Raw genomic sequence first — 15,231 nt, forward strand, 5'->3', positions numbered from 1 at the left:
TGTGAGACAAATAGAAAGAAAGGAAGATAGTTTTGTCATCACAAAAAATTGTAATCATCATGATATACACCTATCAGTGCAAAATTGATGCCGCAGTGAAGGTTTAGACAGCTCAAGAAATGATACTCCATTACACATCAATCATTAACGATTTCAATATTTTTTTTTTGTCTTTTTTTTTTTTGTGATGAATAATTATATGATTACACTCCTTATCAACATAATGTCCTGCTTTTGTCTCCTAGGCCCTAGCGATGATTTGTGTTCGTCACTCATATAAATTGCAAGGGATATAAATTGTCTGTGATATAAATAGTTCATGACATAAATTGCGAATAACCATATTTATGTACCAATGGTATATTTGGAGAGAATGTTAGGTTTTACTACCACTCTATATACTAAAGTGAAATATGCATGCTGGGATTTCATACCGAACACATAAAATAAATAAAAACCGGGATGATAATATGTTTAATTTACATATTTCACTTTATATAATCAGGTTTTTAATTTTATATAGCCAAGAGTATGTAGTCCGCAAAAATAACATTTTGTTGATCTCCTACTTCTGTTTTTTTTTCTCATGTTTATCATTTACAATACAAAAAAATAAGTTTTGTATAAATAATTTTCAAATTTATATTTTCTATTCTCAATAAATGCATATCAGGTCAAATATTGATCCTCTATTTCTCATGTTGATTTCTCGACTTTTTTAAAAAGCTTTTTACAATATATTGTTTAATTTTGATATAAACACTGAATTTCTTTTTAGAAATACTGTTTCGACTCTACTAAAAAACATCATGACTGTTAAAATTAGTTTGAAAGTTTATACTTTTAGAATACAATTTTTAGTTTTTAGACTTAACCATTTGTTTTTAATTTAAAAAAAAATATACGATCTGTTTTGTTAATTTTGGTTAAATAAAAGGACCTATTTTATCAAAAATCCCAAAAAAAAAAAAACAGAACAATATCCGAAGAATGAGATAAAACCCCATCGGAAAAAAAACCGTTCTCTCACAATTCTCACTCCCATCGGCGATTAATGGCGTCGGTGGCGGCATCATCTCCGATTTCATTCGCTGCTTCCTTCCTAAAAATCAAAGCTTTCCCTCTCTCTTCTCGCTTCTTCCCCATCCGTACACTCCGTTGCTCTGCCTCCTCTGAGCCTCTCGAATTCGACATCTCCTTTGCTCCTCCAAAACCAAAACCTTCCTCAACTCGCGGCGGCGGCGTCTCCCCTCAACAGCTCTTCATCCCTTGGATCGTACGTAGCGATGACGGAACACTCAAACTCCAATCTCAACCTCCCGCTCGTTTAATCCACTCTCTCGCCATCGATGCCACTACACAAAACCCTAAGAAGAAAGATAAACCCAAGAAGAAACAAACCCAAACTACCTCCTCCACCGCCACTACCTCCTCCTCCTCCTCCGCCTCAGCCTCAGCTCCACCTTCGAAATCAGTGCCAAAGCTCTCTAAAGCTGCGCGTAGGTTTTACAATGAGAATTTCAAAGAACCTCCTCAACGTTTAAGCAAAGTTCTCGCTGCTGCTGGAGGTATCAGCCAAACCAAACCAAACCCTTCCTTTGTATTAAAGTTTGGGAATTTTTCTCTAATGATTATGAGAATTTGATATAGTGGCATCAAGAAGAACATCTGAAGAACTTATTTTTGATGGAAAGGTTACTGTTAATGGTATTCTCTGCAACACTCCACAGGTTAAAAAGTTACTTCTCATTGTTGGGAATCAAAATTGATGTTTTGATTTACAAAAAGAAAGCTTAGCTAGCAATTTCTGTTTTATGCAGACTCGAGTTGATCCATCAAGAGACATTATTTATGTTAATGGAAATCGTATTCCTAAGAAACTTCCTCCAAAGGTTTACTTTGCTCTCAACAAGCCTAAAGGGTTAGTTAGCCTTTTCATAGCTTGTTCACACTTGTAGCTTAGGAAGCTTGTAACCTTTGTTTGATATTTGCATCGTATACCAATGGCAGATACATCTGTTCTTCTGGAGAGAAAGAGGTCAAATCGGTTATTAGTTTGTTTGAGGAGTACATGTCCTCTTGGGTAAGATACTTTTATTTTCCTGTTCATGAATTGTCTGATTCACCATTTAAGTATGTTAGGTGAGAAAACTTGGTTTGAAGTTACTTGTCTTTGCAATGTAGGATAAAAGGAATCCAGGGACTCCCAAACCTCGTCTTTTTACCGTTGGTCGTCTTGACGTTGCCACAACTGGATTAATAATAGTTACAAATGATGGTAATTGTATTCACTCAACATGTTAGTTTGTACAATTTTTTTATGTCTTCCGTTCTTCTAAAAGGCATTTAAATTTCTTGCTATACAGGAGATTTCGCTCAGAAACTTTCACATCCTTCATCTAGTTTACCGAAAGAGTGAGTTCACATATTCATTTAACAGACCTTCATTACTCATGATTAGGTGATCATCAATTAGTATGTAGAACCTTTGGTTGAGTAAGATTAATGAAAAAGGCTGGCTCGTGCCAAATACTTCTTAATGATTATAATTCAGATAGATGTTCATTGCAGAGTTATTTTTTTTGCTTTGGCTGCTGGTAGTAGTAGTCACTAATTCGAGATATTATGGTTTTAGGCTTTGATCCTCTTAGTTGTACCAATTCAAGCACTTACTCTTTCTTTGAACATTTTATGTTGCGTCTAAATAGTTCAAGGGTCTTGTGTGTAATGGCAGATATATTACTACGGTTGTCGGTGATATACACAAACGGCACTTAATGGCTATCAGTGAAGGGACAATTGTGGAAGGAGTACACTGTGTCCCGGATTCAGTTGAGTTGATGCCAAAGCAGCATGATATACCAAGAGCACGGCTGCGTATTGTGGTATTTTTCCAAAGCTTAAGTTCTTCTTTATTGTAGTCTGATGTTGTTTGCTGATCATGACTTATCTTGTGGAAAGTTAACTTCTTTTGTGTGGACCTGTGCAGGTTCACGAAGGGAGGAACCATGAAGTTAGGGAATTGGTGAAAAATGCTGGGCTTGAGGTCAGCTTTCGTCTTATGCATTCTCCTTGCTAAACTTGGATTTACATTCTTCGCGAATAATAATAAGATCTCCATAAGAGTCTGAGAATACATTGAGTTGATATATTATCAATACCCCATTCCTTGTGAACATACTCATCTGTGAACTAATCATGTTGGAATTGCAGACTTTGTGATTATGAGATTTGATTATGTTCATTCACTGATAGAGATTTCCAAATCGTTTCACTTTTTGCCTTTCAATATACTTCTATCACGTGATATCTAAACTAAACCGATAGTAATTGTTTTGCCTTGACTTGTTCCAGGTTCATTCATTGAAGCGTGTCCGTATAGGTGGATTCAGACTACCTTCAGATCTTGGGTAATGTTTTCTTGCATTGAGGCCTAACCTTTGTTTATGTTTTCTTTTTTTTTCCGGTTCTTATCCGTTTGTTGATTTCACTTGACTGTTGTTCGAGTATTTGATTAGAATCGTTTGGGGATGAATTATGTAATTACTCATTTCCTATCTATCAGCTAGTTTCATTAGACGAAAGAAAATCAGACCTTTTAGTTGCTACAACTCATATGTTAATTATATCACACAGGCTAGGGAAGCATGCGGAATTGAAGCAGAGCGAGCTAAAGGCATTGGGTTGGAAGAATTGAAGATGACTGCTACAAGCCTACAACTGAACTCTTCTTCTTTTAAGGGATATATATATATATAGGCTAAGCTAACTGTAGAGTATATGTTCATATCGTCATATTTATATGTTATGTTCTTCAAGATGAATCTCATATCTATATAATCAAACCAAAGAAAAATCGGTGAATGTGGACTCTCTATTTTGTGGCGTACTTTTGCATATCATTGAAAGAACAAGTAAAACAAGAGCTTTCTTTGGTTTGAAACTTCCTTAATTGCTTCATCATCTAAGCAGATGAGCACTGTCTAAGATCTTAGCAATTGATATGTTCTTTTGTTTCTTTAGATCTCAATTACGGCAGAAAAAAATGTCTAAGAACGTGTGGGAGCGAGAAGTCACTGGTTCGCATGTCTACCATATATTGCAGGGTTTTGGAGAAACCTATAGAGTGGAAGTAGACAGTCGATTTCCCCTCTGTAGACCGACCTGGTAGGGGACCCTCTTGGACTTCGTTGCTACAATGTTCAAAAGGTTAAAAAAAAAATATGGACAAATCTATTTTAAACAAAATAAATTTATTGTATTAGTTAAAACCAACGTAGCCAAAAAAAATCTATATTAATAATAAAAGAATCGGGGATTCAATATCAATGATCCAAGATTTCGGGGATCAATATCAATGATCCAAGATTCATGATATGACACAACTGGAATTGTAAATCCAGTAAGCATAGGTAGTGGGTAGAGATAAAACAGAGAATCTGCAACATCAGAGATTAGACATACCATCATAAAACTTTCAAATTTCCAGCGACACCAATTTTCTCACCATGGCTCGATCTAACGAGCACATATTTCTCGCCCTTTAGTTCTCCGGCCCCAATGATGTTATGGCATGCAACGCCATAAATCGTTAGGACGAAGTAGTTGGGCCATGGTAGATTTATTACAAATTAAGCGAAGTTAATAAGTATGAAAAAACGAAACCTAGTATGGCATGATATAGTATATGTTAAAGTTAAACATATATAACCTACCTCTTTGATTTGTTGATATTCTGGATAAAAATTGGGTATACAACATCTTCGATTTTGTTCGACCACACCAATTTCGTTAGGCAATTCCTGAAAAAAATACAAAAGGGCAATTTCGTTAACAAAATGTATCCAACTGTATAAGGATTTTGTTTCATTTTCTGGACTGGGGAACTGACGAAAATAATCAAATATAAATAACGATCCTTTGTTAAACAAAATCATCTATCAAGAATTAAAACTACAGTAACAAAATATAGTATTTTAAATATTTTATTATTTTATTTATTTATTAATTAAAGATATTCAATTTGGATAAATCCATGCGAACCGGAAAACTAAACTATCGTTATAGTACAAAACCATTTATTATTGCTTAAGTTTTTGTTTATATATCATTCACTTTAAAACTGAAGGTCCGCGAATCTAAACCAAACGAAAGCACCAGTTTTACATGTAACTAGACTTGTATAGATATTTTAGAAAATATTATAACATTATTTTCTTGAATTAATTTGATTGGATCTTCTAATAACAACAAACTTATAAATATTTTGTCATGAAGAAAACTTATAATTAAATTCATAATAATCAAAAGAAAATATTTATATATTTTTCTTAAGTTTTCAAAAATACTTAATTTTTATTAGTTATTGGAACAAGCTTGGTTGCTATATAGAAACGGCGACGATGTCGGAGCGCATAGCAATGGATATATAGCTCTAATCACATATATATTATTAACTTTTCAATCTATCAAGAATTAAAACTGCAAATTTTTGTTAAAAATTTCAACAATGTCTTAAAAATATCTAAATTGTACTTTGCTAAGCAAAGTATAAAAAACTACCAGATTTTAAACAATCCTAACTGACCCACTTTTTAATTCTAATGAATTGATTGGATCTTCTTCTAATAACAAAAGTTAAAGAAGACTTTTATTTTTAAGAGAATTGTCTACATTTTTTAAGGTTTATGAACGCATTATGGAGATTTTTTTTTGCAAAAGGGAACCATTTTTTGGGTTTTATGGACAAACTACAACTTTAACACTAGTCACATATTCACTCCACAATCAATTGAACATCAGACTTAGTTATGACACTAATTAATTAATTAGTGTCAATTGTGTTATAAATATATTGTATTATATGGATGTCTATTATCGGTCTATTAGTATAAACCCTAAACCCTAATATGTATCTATATATATATATATATTTTATCATATAAAACAAATGAATAATAAGAGAACAATTTCCTAAACCTTTTGTTATAACACGTTATCAACACGCTCTAAATCCTAGCTATATGAAAAAAAAGAAAAAAAAAAAAACTAGCAGTCTCACCGTACGTTCCAAAATTTCTTTTTCTCCCACGTCCCCTACAAGGGCGGATCCACGTTAGAATAGGGAGGGGCAGTTGCCACTGTCAAATTTTTTTAGACTAATGCTATTTTATAACAGTTTTGAATTATGTCCCTGGTAATAAATGTTTTTTTTGCCCCTGTTACTCAGTTTTTTCTATATTCACACGTTTTTGACATCAAATGCGTCTTCCAATCTATACAAACCCAAGTTAAAAGTCCAATTTGTCTATTTATTTTACCAATATTACAACCCCATATACTTTTAATAGCATTATGTTACTTAAAAAATTAACCAAATTTTTTAAATGGGTTGTCTTTCTTAAATAAAATTTGAGTTATATTTTTCACCAAAAAACTTGAATTTTTATAGAATTTTTTTTCCATTTCAGTTAAAATTTGTCCGGCTAAATTTTTTTTCTAGATCCGCCACTGGTCCCCTAACCATATCGGGTGCAAACACAAAATCTCTACCGCCTTCTCCCCTTTATCGTTCATTATAGAGATAAGTAACCTCATACTTTATCGTTTAATGCTTAATTAATTATTGTTCCATGAGATCTGTATATTGTTACAGATACTTGTTCGGTGAGATTTGTATATTGTCAAGTTTTAATTATTGTTTAGTTCGACAACCTCCGTTGGTTTAAGTCGGTTAGTAAATTATAGGGTCGTATATTCTGACACCAACACTAACCGATTGTTCTTTGAAGAGAATTTCATTGCTTTGTTATATACTATAATACATGTCTAACTTATCTTGATCTGTGTATATGATATATAATTGTCAATCAAGTACGTGACTAATGAAAAATAATTATAATCATGAGATCGTTGTCATGTATGTTGCTTCTTTTTATTGCTGGAATCTTATTGTTTTATTACTTTTGTTATTTGGTTGAGTAAATCGTTGTTTAGTAAACAAACATTCACGTTCTATTGTTTAATTACTCTAACCTATTCGAGTGTTTACTTATAAGTGTCTTCTCCTGCTATATAAAGACTAAAACTAAATTATATAAGTATTTGGTTGTTTGGTTTGTTTGTTCAGAGTTTACTACTGCAACATGATTTTATATGGAGAACTGAAGAAATAATTACTCACCAAAATCTCTAGCTGACGTATGGTCTGATGCATATCAATTTCAACAACGTTTCTGATTTCCGATCACCCATTACTATAGAGATAAGTATTATTTATTTCTGTATTATAATCACCATCGTCTAATGCTCTATCATGGTAGCTGGAACGGTTTCCCTAATATATATATAATTTCTTATTATAAAATAATTATAATAATATAATTATATTTCTTGGTAAAACCTTTTAGATTTTGAAATAAAATCTTTAGGTAACAAAGAAATATATATAACTATATATATTTATAAGAAATGGTGTTTAATATTTATTTAGCACTCATTTATATAATTGTTTATAATGTTTGTGATTACTTTATTTGTTTAATCACAAATTTAAATCTAATTAAAGTTAGATATAATATCATGATAAAATATTTCAAATCATGTCTCCAACTTTTTTATGGTGAATACATTGAAAATTTAGTAACAAATTACTAAATAATAATTATTGATCATGTTTTCTTGGCATCTTAAGTCCAAGTATATGACCATAAAAATTCACTAGTTCTTTAGAATAATCTAAAGAAAGTAAATGACTAAAAGACTATAAGAGAATATATATAAACAACTAAATTCTACTTATAACCAAGATTATAATAAAAGATAATATCATTGTTAGAAATATATTAGAGAAAATATATTCTACTTGTCACAAAATATTGTTATCATGTAGACACAATATAGTAAAATATATATTTTTAAAATTTTATAATCTTGTGATGTGTGAATGAGTAAAATTATGAGATGTTGATGTGAATCACATCCTATTGGGCTGGTATATTCTTTGAAGTGAATATGACTTTATGCTATAAGTGGTTTCCACTATTCTACTACAATATTAAGAATAGTAGAAAAAGTATTGAAAGCTCTTGAAGAGTATATATACTACTGTCTATGGGAACACAATTTGATATTAATGTGTTATAGTCTCCCAATTAGTCTCAAAATCAAAAGGGTGTAAAGTATAATACATGATCCAATTTGAGAATATTATTGATTACAAAGTGGGATTCAAATCGAGATTGATATACATGAAGTGTCATCATCTCGAGGGGGAGAATTCATGAATCCCACATACATAGGTGATGGAACAAATATAAAATTATACTCACACCCAAAATGAGTTTAATCACTCATATGATAAAGCAAATCTTGAGGATTTGAAAAGTAATCATGTTGAGACAATAAGGAAGAAAATACTTTGAAATCATAAGTATTACCCAAGACAATCAAAGTATTTTTGAGATTACATGCTTTATCTAGAAGATAAAATGCTTTGTGAAAATCTCATTGTTTGGCATGACAGGTTTAGCCATTCCGGCTTAGTAATGATGCAAAAGAATAATCAGAAATTTCTGAAAACATTCAATAGAGAACCTGAAGAGTTTTCTTAGTGTGTTAATTTTGTGTGCTGCTTTATAAAGCAAGTCGATTATATGGCTTTCACCGACCCCATAAATTTGGATAATGTCAATTTTCTGGTATGTATACAAAACGATATTGTGGACTGATCATCCACTATATATGTTTGTTATTAACTTGCAACATGGAGTTTGCAGGAGTATTTGGGTAATTGACAATGGTGGTGAAACCATGCCATTTAATTAACATAAATGACTCTATATGTCAAGTAATTCGCATCACGCCAACGAATAATCATGAGTACTCCCCATTACTATTGGTTTGGGTCAAAAACCAGATATATGCCATCTAAATGTGTTATACATGTTGGTTGCTCCACTACAATGATATAAGATGGAATTTGAAAGAATGTTAGAAATATGTTGGATATGAATATCTCGATAATATGAGGCTCGAGATGCAGAGACTGTTTCAGTGAGTCAGTCTTTCCAACATGAGGAGGAGAAAATATATATATTAGGAGAAATTATCTTGATCCTCGTACTTTGAAATGTGTGCTAGAAATTGAAAAAGATAATTTATTTGCAAAGTTTAGCAAATATGCTAGAAGACATTTTCTGACCTTGAGTGACAATATCACATATACCAGTTGTGCTCCAATTGAAATTAATATCCTAGAAAGATAAGATCAACTGCTAGTAAGTCTAAAGATCGCATGAAGTGTGATAAACTTATGGTTCCAAATATAAGCATCCTCGGAAAAGAAAATGAGCATAATTTAATATGGCACCGAGGAAGCAGAGAGTTATGTAAATCTCTAGAGGAGATTTAGAGACAAATACATGAGTAAGAAAGAGATTCATGTACCTGAGAATCATAATGAAAATAAATCTCAACAAGTTGAGTCATGTCTCGAAAGAAAAGGAACCAAAAAGCAAATCGACGTCGTAAATATGTTTGCATGCAGTGTTGCAGTTGATTATGTTATAGATTAAAATCGAGGATCATAAAACTGCGGTTAATAGAAAAGTTTTATTGAAAAGTGTACACAAAGAATGATTGGTTAATCATTGAAAGAAATAGCTATGAAATAGTTCAAATCTCTTGAAGAGATAATATTTGGACTTGTAGTCCTTACACTTGAAAGTGTAAAATGAGTGGGACGGAAGGGATCTTTCTGAGAAATAAAGTACATGTAGTAGTACAATGAAACTCATAAATACTTGATATTTATTATGAGAAATGCACTCTTATATGGTGGAAGCAACTATGTAGATCCCTTATGAGTTTGAAAATAAGGCAAGACTTAATTTAGTCTATTTAGAAGGTTTTCAAACTATAAGAGATGTCCCTTAAAGTAATTATCTTGCTAATTATATTGCTAGAAGCAATACCTTATAGTTCTCGAGAATATTGTAAAAGCAAAAAGAAGTCTTGATGTTTTTTTGACACCTTTGAAGAAAAAAGGGTGAGAGTTTATCTCTATGAGAGAATTCTGAGTGTAAATCATTGTTGTTGATCTTAAGGATCTCATGGTGGATTGAAAATAGACCGGGAACAAGCTAAGAGAAGATCTTAGAGTTGTGTAAATCTGAGATTGAACAATGACTGTAATTGTGTTCAAGAAATATTTTCAAGAAAGTTTGAGGATGTAGACATTTGCTGAACCTCATTAAAAGAAAAATTATATGTGTCTCCTATCTCTTCAGCACTTACAAGTGGTTCTTGGTAAAAGAAAGGTACAAGAACAAGTGCAAATATGTTGATGATGAAAATGTTATCTAATCTTTAGTAGAGATTTCACATACCAAGAAATATATGGAGAAATAATCAATGATGAAATATTACTCCTGGAAGATGGAGAAATCAGATTGTATAAGATCAGATATTTCATGAAATTTCTTGAGGTTACAAATTTGATATCTGATGAAAGAGATATTATCTCAAGATGCTTACATCATCTTACATAGAAAAATGGTCTTGTAGTACCATACTAAGAAGAAGAGTTGAAAGAGAAGGTTTTAAAAGGAGATTATGATACTCTTATGTATAAGACTGTTTGGAAGATTGTATGTAATAGAATATTTGGGCTTAAGTTCAAATAGATCTTCTATATGAAAGGGGTTCAAATGACTTGAAGTTCAATGACCCAGTAGAATATATGATGATCATATGAGTTTGTACCTGAAAGCGTTGTTTATAATAGTTCAGGAAAGATGATATATATGATCATAATGCATAACCTGAAGATGATGCTTTCAGAGGGAGAAATATGATCTTAAGTGTGGTTGTACTCTTTTCCCTTATCATGGTTTTTATCCCATTGGGTTTTTCCTTGAAAGGTTTTTAATGAGACAACAAAAGAACACGCGAAAGATAAACACCTGAAAAGGAATATTATGATTCTAATGGTGAAAGACTATCATCTTCAAAATCTTTGATATACATTGATGAGATCGTGAGAAACAAAGATAATGATAAAGATGAGTCACTTGCGAAACCCATTACCAATAGAAGAATGTGATACACATTTATTACAGATTCGTTCATGTGAAGATTTGGCGAACCATTTACCAAGGTGTTTCCAACCACTACTTTCAAGAAGTTACTTCATCATATTGGTTCGGTCATTTTGAAGATTTCAAGCGATGTACTCAAGGGGGGGGAGTAAAAGCGCGCTGCACTTTTTTTCTTTTAACCATGGTTTTTTCCCACTAGGTTTTTAACGAGGCAGCATCTCATATGCGCATGGGACTACATTTTAATAATAGTCATCCAAGGGGGAGTGTTATAAATATATTGTATTATATGGATGTCCATTATCGGCCCATTAGTATAAACCTTAAACCCTAATATGTATCCCTATATATATGTTGTATCATATAGAACAGATGAATAATAAGAGAAAAAAATCTTTAAGAGGGGGGTATTGAACTTAACATTTTAAAGGATTTTAAAGTATTGTTAAAATCCCTTGTTATTCAATTGAGATTTTTAAAAAATATCATGAAATCCTATGTTATTCAACTAAGATTTATATAAAATCATTTAAAATAATCCAGAATCTCTTGTTATTCAATCAATAGTTTATAAAACCAACTTAAAATCTCTTGTTATTCAAAATATCACAATTTTTTTTAGAATGCTACCTTGAATGATTCTAGGAGACTTTTTTACTTCTTTTTAGTTGAAAAATAATATTCTCAAATCATACCCTTTAACATAGAATTTTGAAGGATTTCATCTAACCCAAAACCAGAAAGCTCCTTATCTTCTTCTTCTTTGTTTCCAATGTCTGAGAGGACCCTGTCGTTTAGTACAGGTCGTTTAGCACAATTCGCTGATGCTCAGTCCAATCAAGCTTCTCTTGTCTCCTTTCACTCTTGTCTTTGACATCGCTGGCTCTGCACCTCGTGGCTTTGGCATCCCTGAATTCGTCTCAAAACTTTCTTATCTCTCTGTTTTTGTGAGTTGGTTTCTCTGTTCTTAGCTGTTGTAAAGAAACAAACCATCACCATCTCTATTCTCTCTCTTTTCAGCCATAGAAACCATCATCACAATCACAATGTGCTTGAATTATAGGTTTAAGAAGCATTCAAAATTATCGGTATATCGCGAATCGAGTTTCGGACATGGGAGACTGAAGGTTATGGACGGGAAACGAGCACATTGGTCGTGGCATAGAAACACTGACTCGAACTCAAGTCCTGGTGATGAATTATGGCTTGAGAGTCTTAGCACATCATCGTCATGTTGGCCTTCGAGTCGTTCCAAAGATGAGCTATAAATCATCATATACCAAAAAGAAACATTTTAGACTTTTCTGTTCATTGGATCACTTGTAGAAAAGTAAGGAACTACAAGTATGAAGGATAAAGTCCTTCGGAACCTGGCAACTACTCTGCATTTGTTTGACGTTTTCTTGTTTTGAATAAGTCCTCATTGTTTATAGGAGAAGAATAGCTAAGCTAGCTCCTTTTATCCTCTGTTTCTAATTGTATTAATTAGAGTGTTTGATAGATACACATGTTGAACTGTTGATGGCTTGTGTGTTACTCTGCAAAAATCCTTGTTCTTCTGCTTCAGTCAGTTTTCACTCTTGAAGCTTCGTTTTCAACTGTGAATCCAAATGATTGATTTCAAGTGAATCATAAACTAACAAACATCAATATAAGCAACCAAACCATTATCGAATATATTATCCAACATCTTGCTGCATCTCGCTATTGGGTCATTTGGCTCTGAACATAGGAACTATAATAAACAGCTAAGCATATCATCAAAATAAACTTAAAAACGCCTGTGGACTGGGATGTAATATAAACCCATTAGAATCCAAATATCAAATCTATGGTTTTTCAAAGGGCTTACAAACAAAACATATCTTTAAAAATATATGGGGTTCATAGTTAGTATCACGTATGTTTTTTGTTGATCTCCGGATATATAACTCATATGAGTTTCTTTGGTTTCTTTTTTTTTTTGTATGTTGTGGCCACAGTACCATGGGAAATTGTTGTGGCCACAGTACCATGGAAAATTCACAGGAGGTTGTGAAAAATAAAAATCCATATAATCATTGATTAGAACCAGAAAGCAAGATGTTAGTGCGGCTGTTAGCTTGATCGACAATTCTTCACAAATAAACGATTAATAAAAATCTACAGCAAAATATTTTAAAATCACACAAAGTTTACTATAAAATCTCATAGAATATGATAGAATCACATTTCATTATCCAAAAATAAAAATAAAAATAAATTTAAAACACAATCAAATCTCTTAAACATCTCCTAAATCTTACAAAATTCTAAAATATTAAAATCTTCCAAAATCCTTAAAAAAACAAGTTGAATACCCCCTCTAAACCTCTTGTTATAAGAAATTGGACCTTTAGATATTTTATTAACTAACTATTTCCAACCACAACTTTAACATTAATCACATATTCACTCCACAATGAAGGATTTTTGAGTAGAACTATATTTTAGTGGAAACACTTTGTTTTGATTGACAGATTAATAAGATTGTAATGAAATGAAAGGTAAACTCAAAATTTGAACTCTTTTTATCGGTGAGATAAAAGTGAATAATATACATAAATAAGCAGTCTCTCGTAACCGCAACGACATTCATGAAAAACCTAAATCCTCTCAGCAACACGTTCACCAACATCCACATTACCATCCATATCTCCAAGCCATGCCTTGAGACTCGCTTCTTTACCTGCCTTGAACTCCTCAAACTGTGTTGTCTCCACAATATGATCACCTTTGCCTGAGACTTCTTCTTCTTCTTCTCCTTCTTCTTTTAACTCATTGCTTTCCACATCATCGGGGTTAGACTCCGCCTTCTGTTCTTTGAAATCAAGCTGTGGCCATTTGATGTTGCTTGCCTTCTCCTTAGCCGTCTTGAACACTGATGTGAATAAGTTGCTGCTTTCACTAACATCCTGGCTGTAATCAGAACCACGACTTGTTGTGGTTATACTGGTAGATCTGCTCCAAGGGTTTGTGGAGCTGAGGATGACTCCTCTCCTCGGTTGTTTCGAAGACATGATCGATAAAGAGTTCTTGATGTCTCTTATCATATCATCAGCGATAGGCGAACCACACTCTCTCATTGATTTCACCATGGCGATAGAATCTTCCAAATCCTCGGTATGCAAGCCTGTCTCACGAGACTTGTCCAAAACGTTGGTGTTGAGGTTAAGAACATTTGGTGCTGCGTTTCGGACGTGCTGTTGGATGTAGTAAAGCCCCACTGAAGGTTCGTTTGCAATGTACTTAATCATCTCCGCTAAGCTCTCGTTTATCTCCGCAAAACCATCAACAGTAGAGAACTCATGCATCCTGTAAATAATTCCCAAACACTTTTAGTGTCTCTTAAAATCAAACAGTGGCAAAGCAAAAGTAGCACACTGATCAACCCAAAACAGGACATGAAAACAAACACTTCTCAGCTACTCATTCTTCTTGTTGTGCCTAGATAATGTATCAAAGCGGTAGATGTTACCACTTACTACCAACCGGAATGATATCACTATTGCCAAAAAGAGAGGTTTTTAAGAAGCTTAATGTGATGCAAACTAAGATTCACAAACGATCCAAGAGAAGCTAAAGGTTAACAAAAAGAGAGCCTTAAAACGAATTGAGGACTAAACTAATCAAAAACACAACCATGTACAATCACTTTGATTACACGAATCAAAAACGCCACCATGTTCAAACACAACCATGTACCGTTCTAGATAACATCATAAGCATCATCAAATTAGCAAACAATGAAACGCCTTAACCCCCCAATTGAAACAAAAACGCCCAATTTTACAAGCTATGTTAAAATTCAAACACAAATCGGTTCCATTAACACAAACCCAGATGGCAGAATTTACCAAAAAGAAGAGAAATTGAGAGAGAAAAAGGAGCTTACAGGAAACCCTAGATGACGACGGAGCAAAGAGGGAAAATAGGCGAAAGCGGTGGAAAGCTTCAATTATGGATAAGGAATTGGAATTGGAATCTCCGTGTCTCTCCTGTTGTCTTCCTCCTATCATTTGATCACGGGTCTTCCCACAAAAAAAAAAAGAGCAATTTCTTCTGAGTTTCACGGTGAAGTGCAGACAAAAAAAAAAAAAAAAAATTGATGCAT

General features: G+C 32.9%; 2 protein-coding genes and 1 long non-coding RNA gene across 3 annotated transcripts; 2 read left to right on the forward strand and 1 right to left on the reverse strand.

The window, feature by feature from the left end:
- Positions 1 to 94: 94 nt before the first annotated feature.
- Positions 95 to 3,943, forward strand: LOC104782368 (putative ribosomal large subunit pseudouridine synthase SVR1, chloroplastic). The gene is made up of 10 exons (XM_010507281.3): positions 95 to 1,568; positions 1,651 to 1,730; positions 1,821 to 1,921; positions 2,011 to 2,083; positions 2,185 to 2,278; positions 2,367 to 2,415; positions 2,735 to 2,885; positions 2,990 to 3,046; positions 3,355 to 3,410; positions 3,637 to 3,943. The coding sequence occupies exons 1-10, from the start codon at positions 1,055 to 1,057 to the stop codon at positions 3,695 to 3,697; spliced, it is 1,236 nt and encodes a 411-aa protein (XP_010505583.1). The 5' UTR covers positions 95 to 1,054; the 3' UTR covers positions 3,698 to 3,943.
- Positions 3,944 to 11,802: 7,859 nt separating this feature from the next.
- LOC147946292 (uncharacterized) lies at positions 11,803 to 12,665 on the forward strand. The gene is made up of 2 exons (XR_015596194.1): positions 11,803 to 12,046; positions 12,163 to 12,665. It is a non-coding gene; the product is annotated as an uncharacterized LOC147946292 (long non-coding RNA).
- Positions 12,666 to 13,625: 960 nt separating this feature from the next.
- On the reverse strand, positions 13,626 to 15,231 carry LOC104782369 (uncharacterized). The gene is made up of 2 exons (XM_010507282.3): positions 15,013 to 15,231; positions 13,626 to 14,432 (listed from the first exon to the last, which is right to left on the reverse strand). Exon 2 carries the CDS (start codon positions 14,429 to 14,431, stop codon positions 13,724 to 13,726), a length of 708 nt encoding a protein of 235 aa, XP_010505584.1. The 5' UTR covers position 14,432; positions 15,013 to 15,231; the 3' UTR covers positions 13,626 to 13,723.

Source organism: Camelina sativa, chromosome 4 (assembly GCF_030686135.1).
Source record: "Camelina sativa cultivar CO46 ecotype springtype chromosome 4, ASM3068613v1".
NCBI lineage: Eukaryota > Viridiplantae > Streptophyta > Magnoliopsida > Brassicales > Brassicaceae > Camelina > Camelina sativa.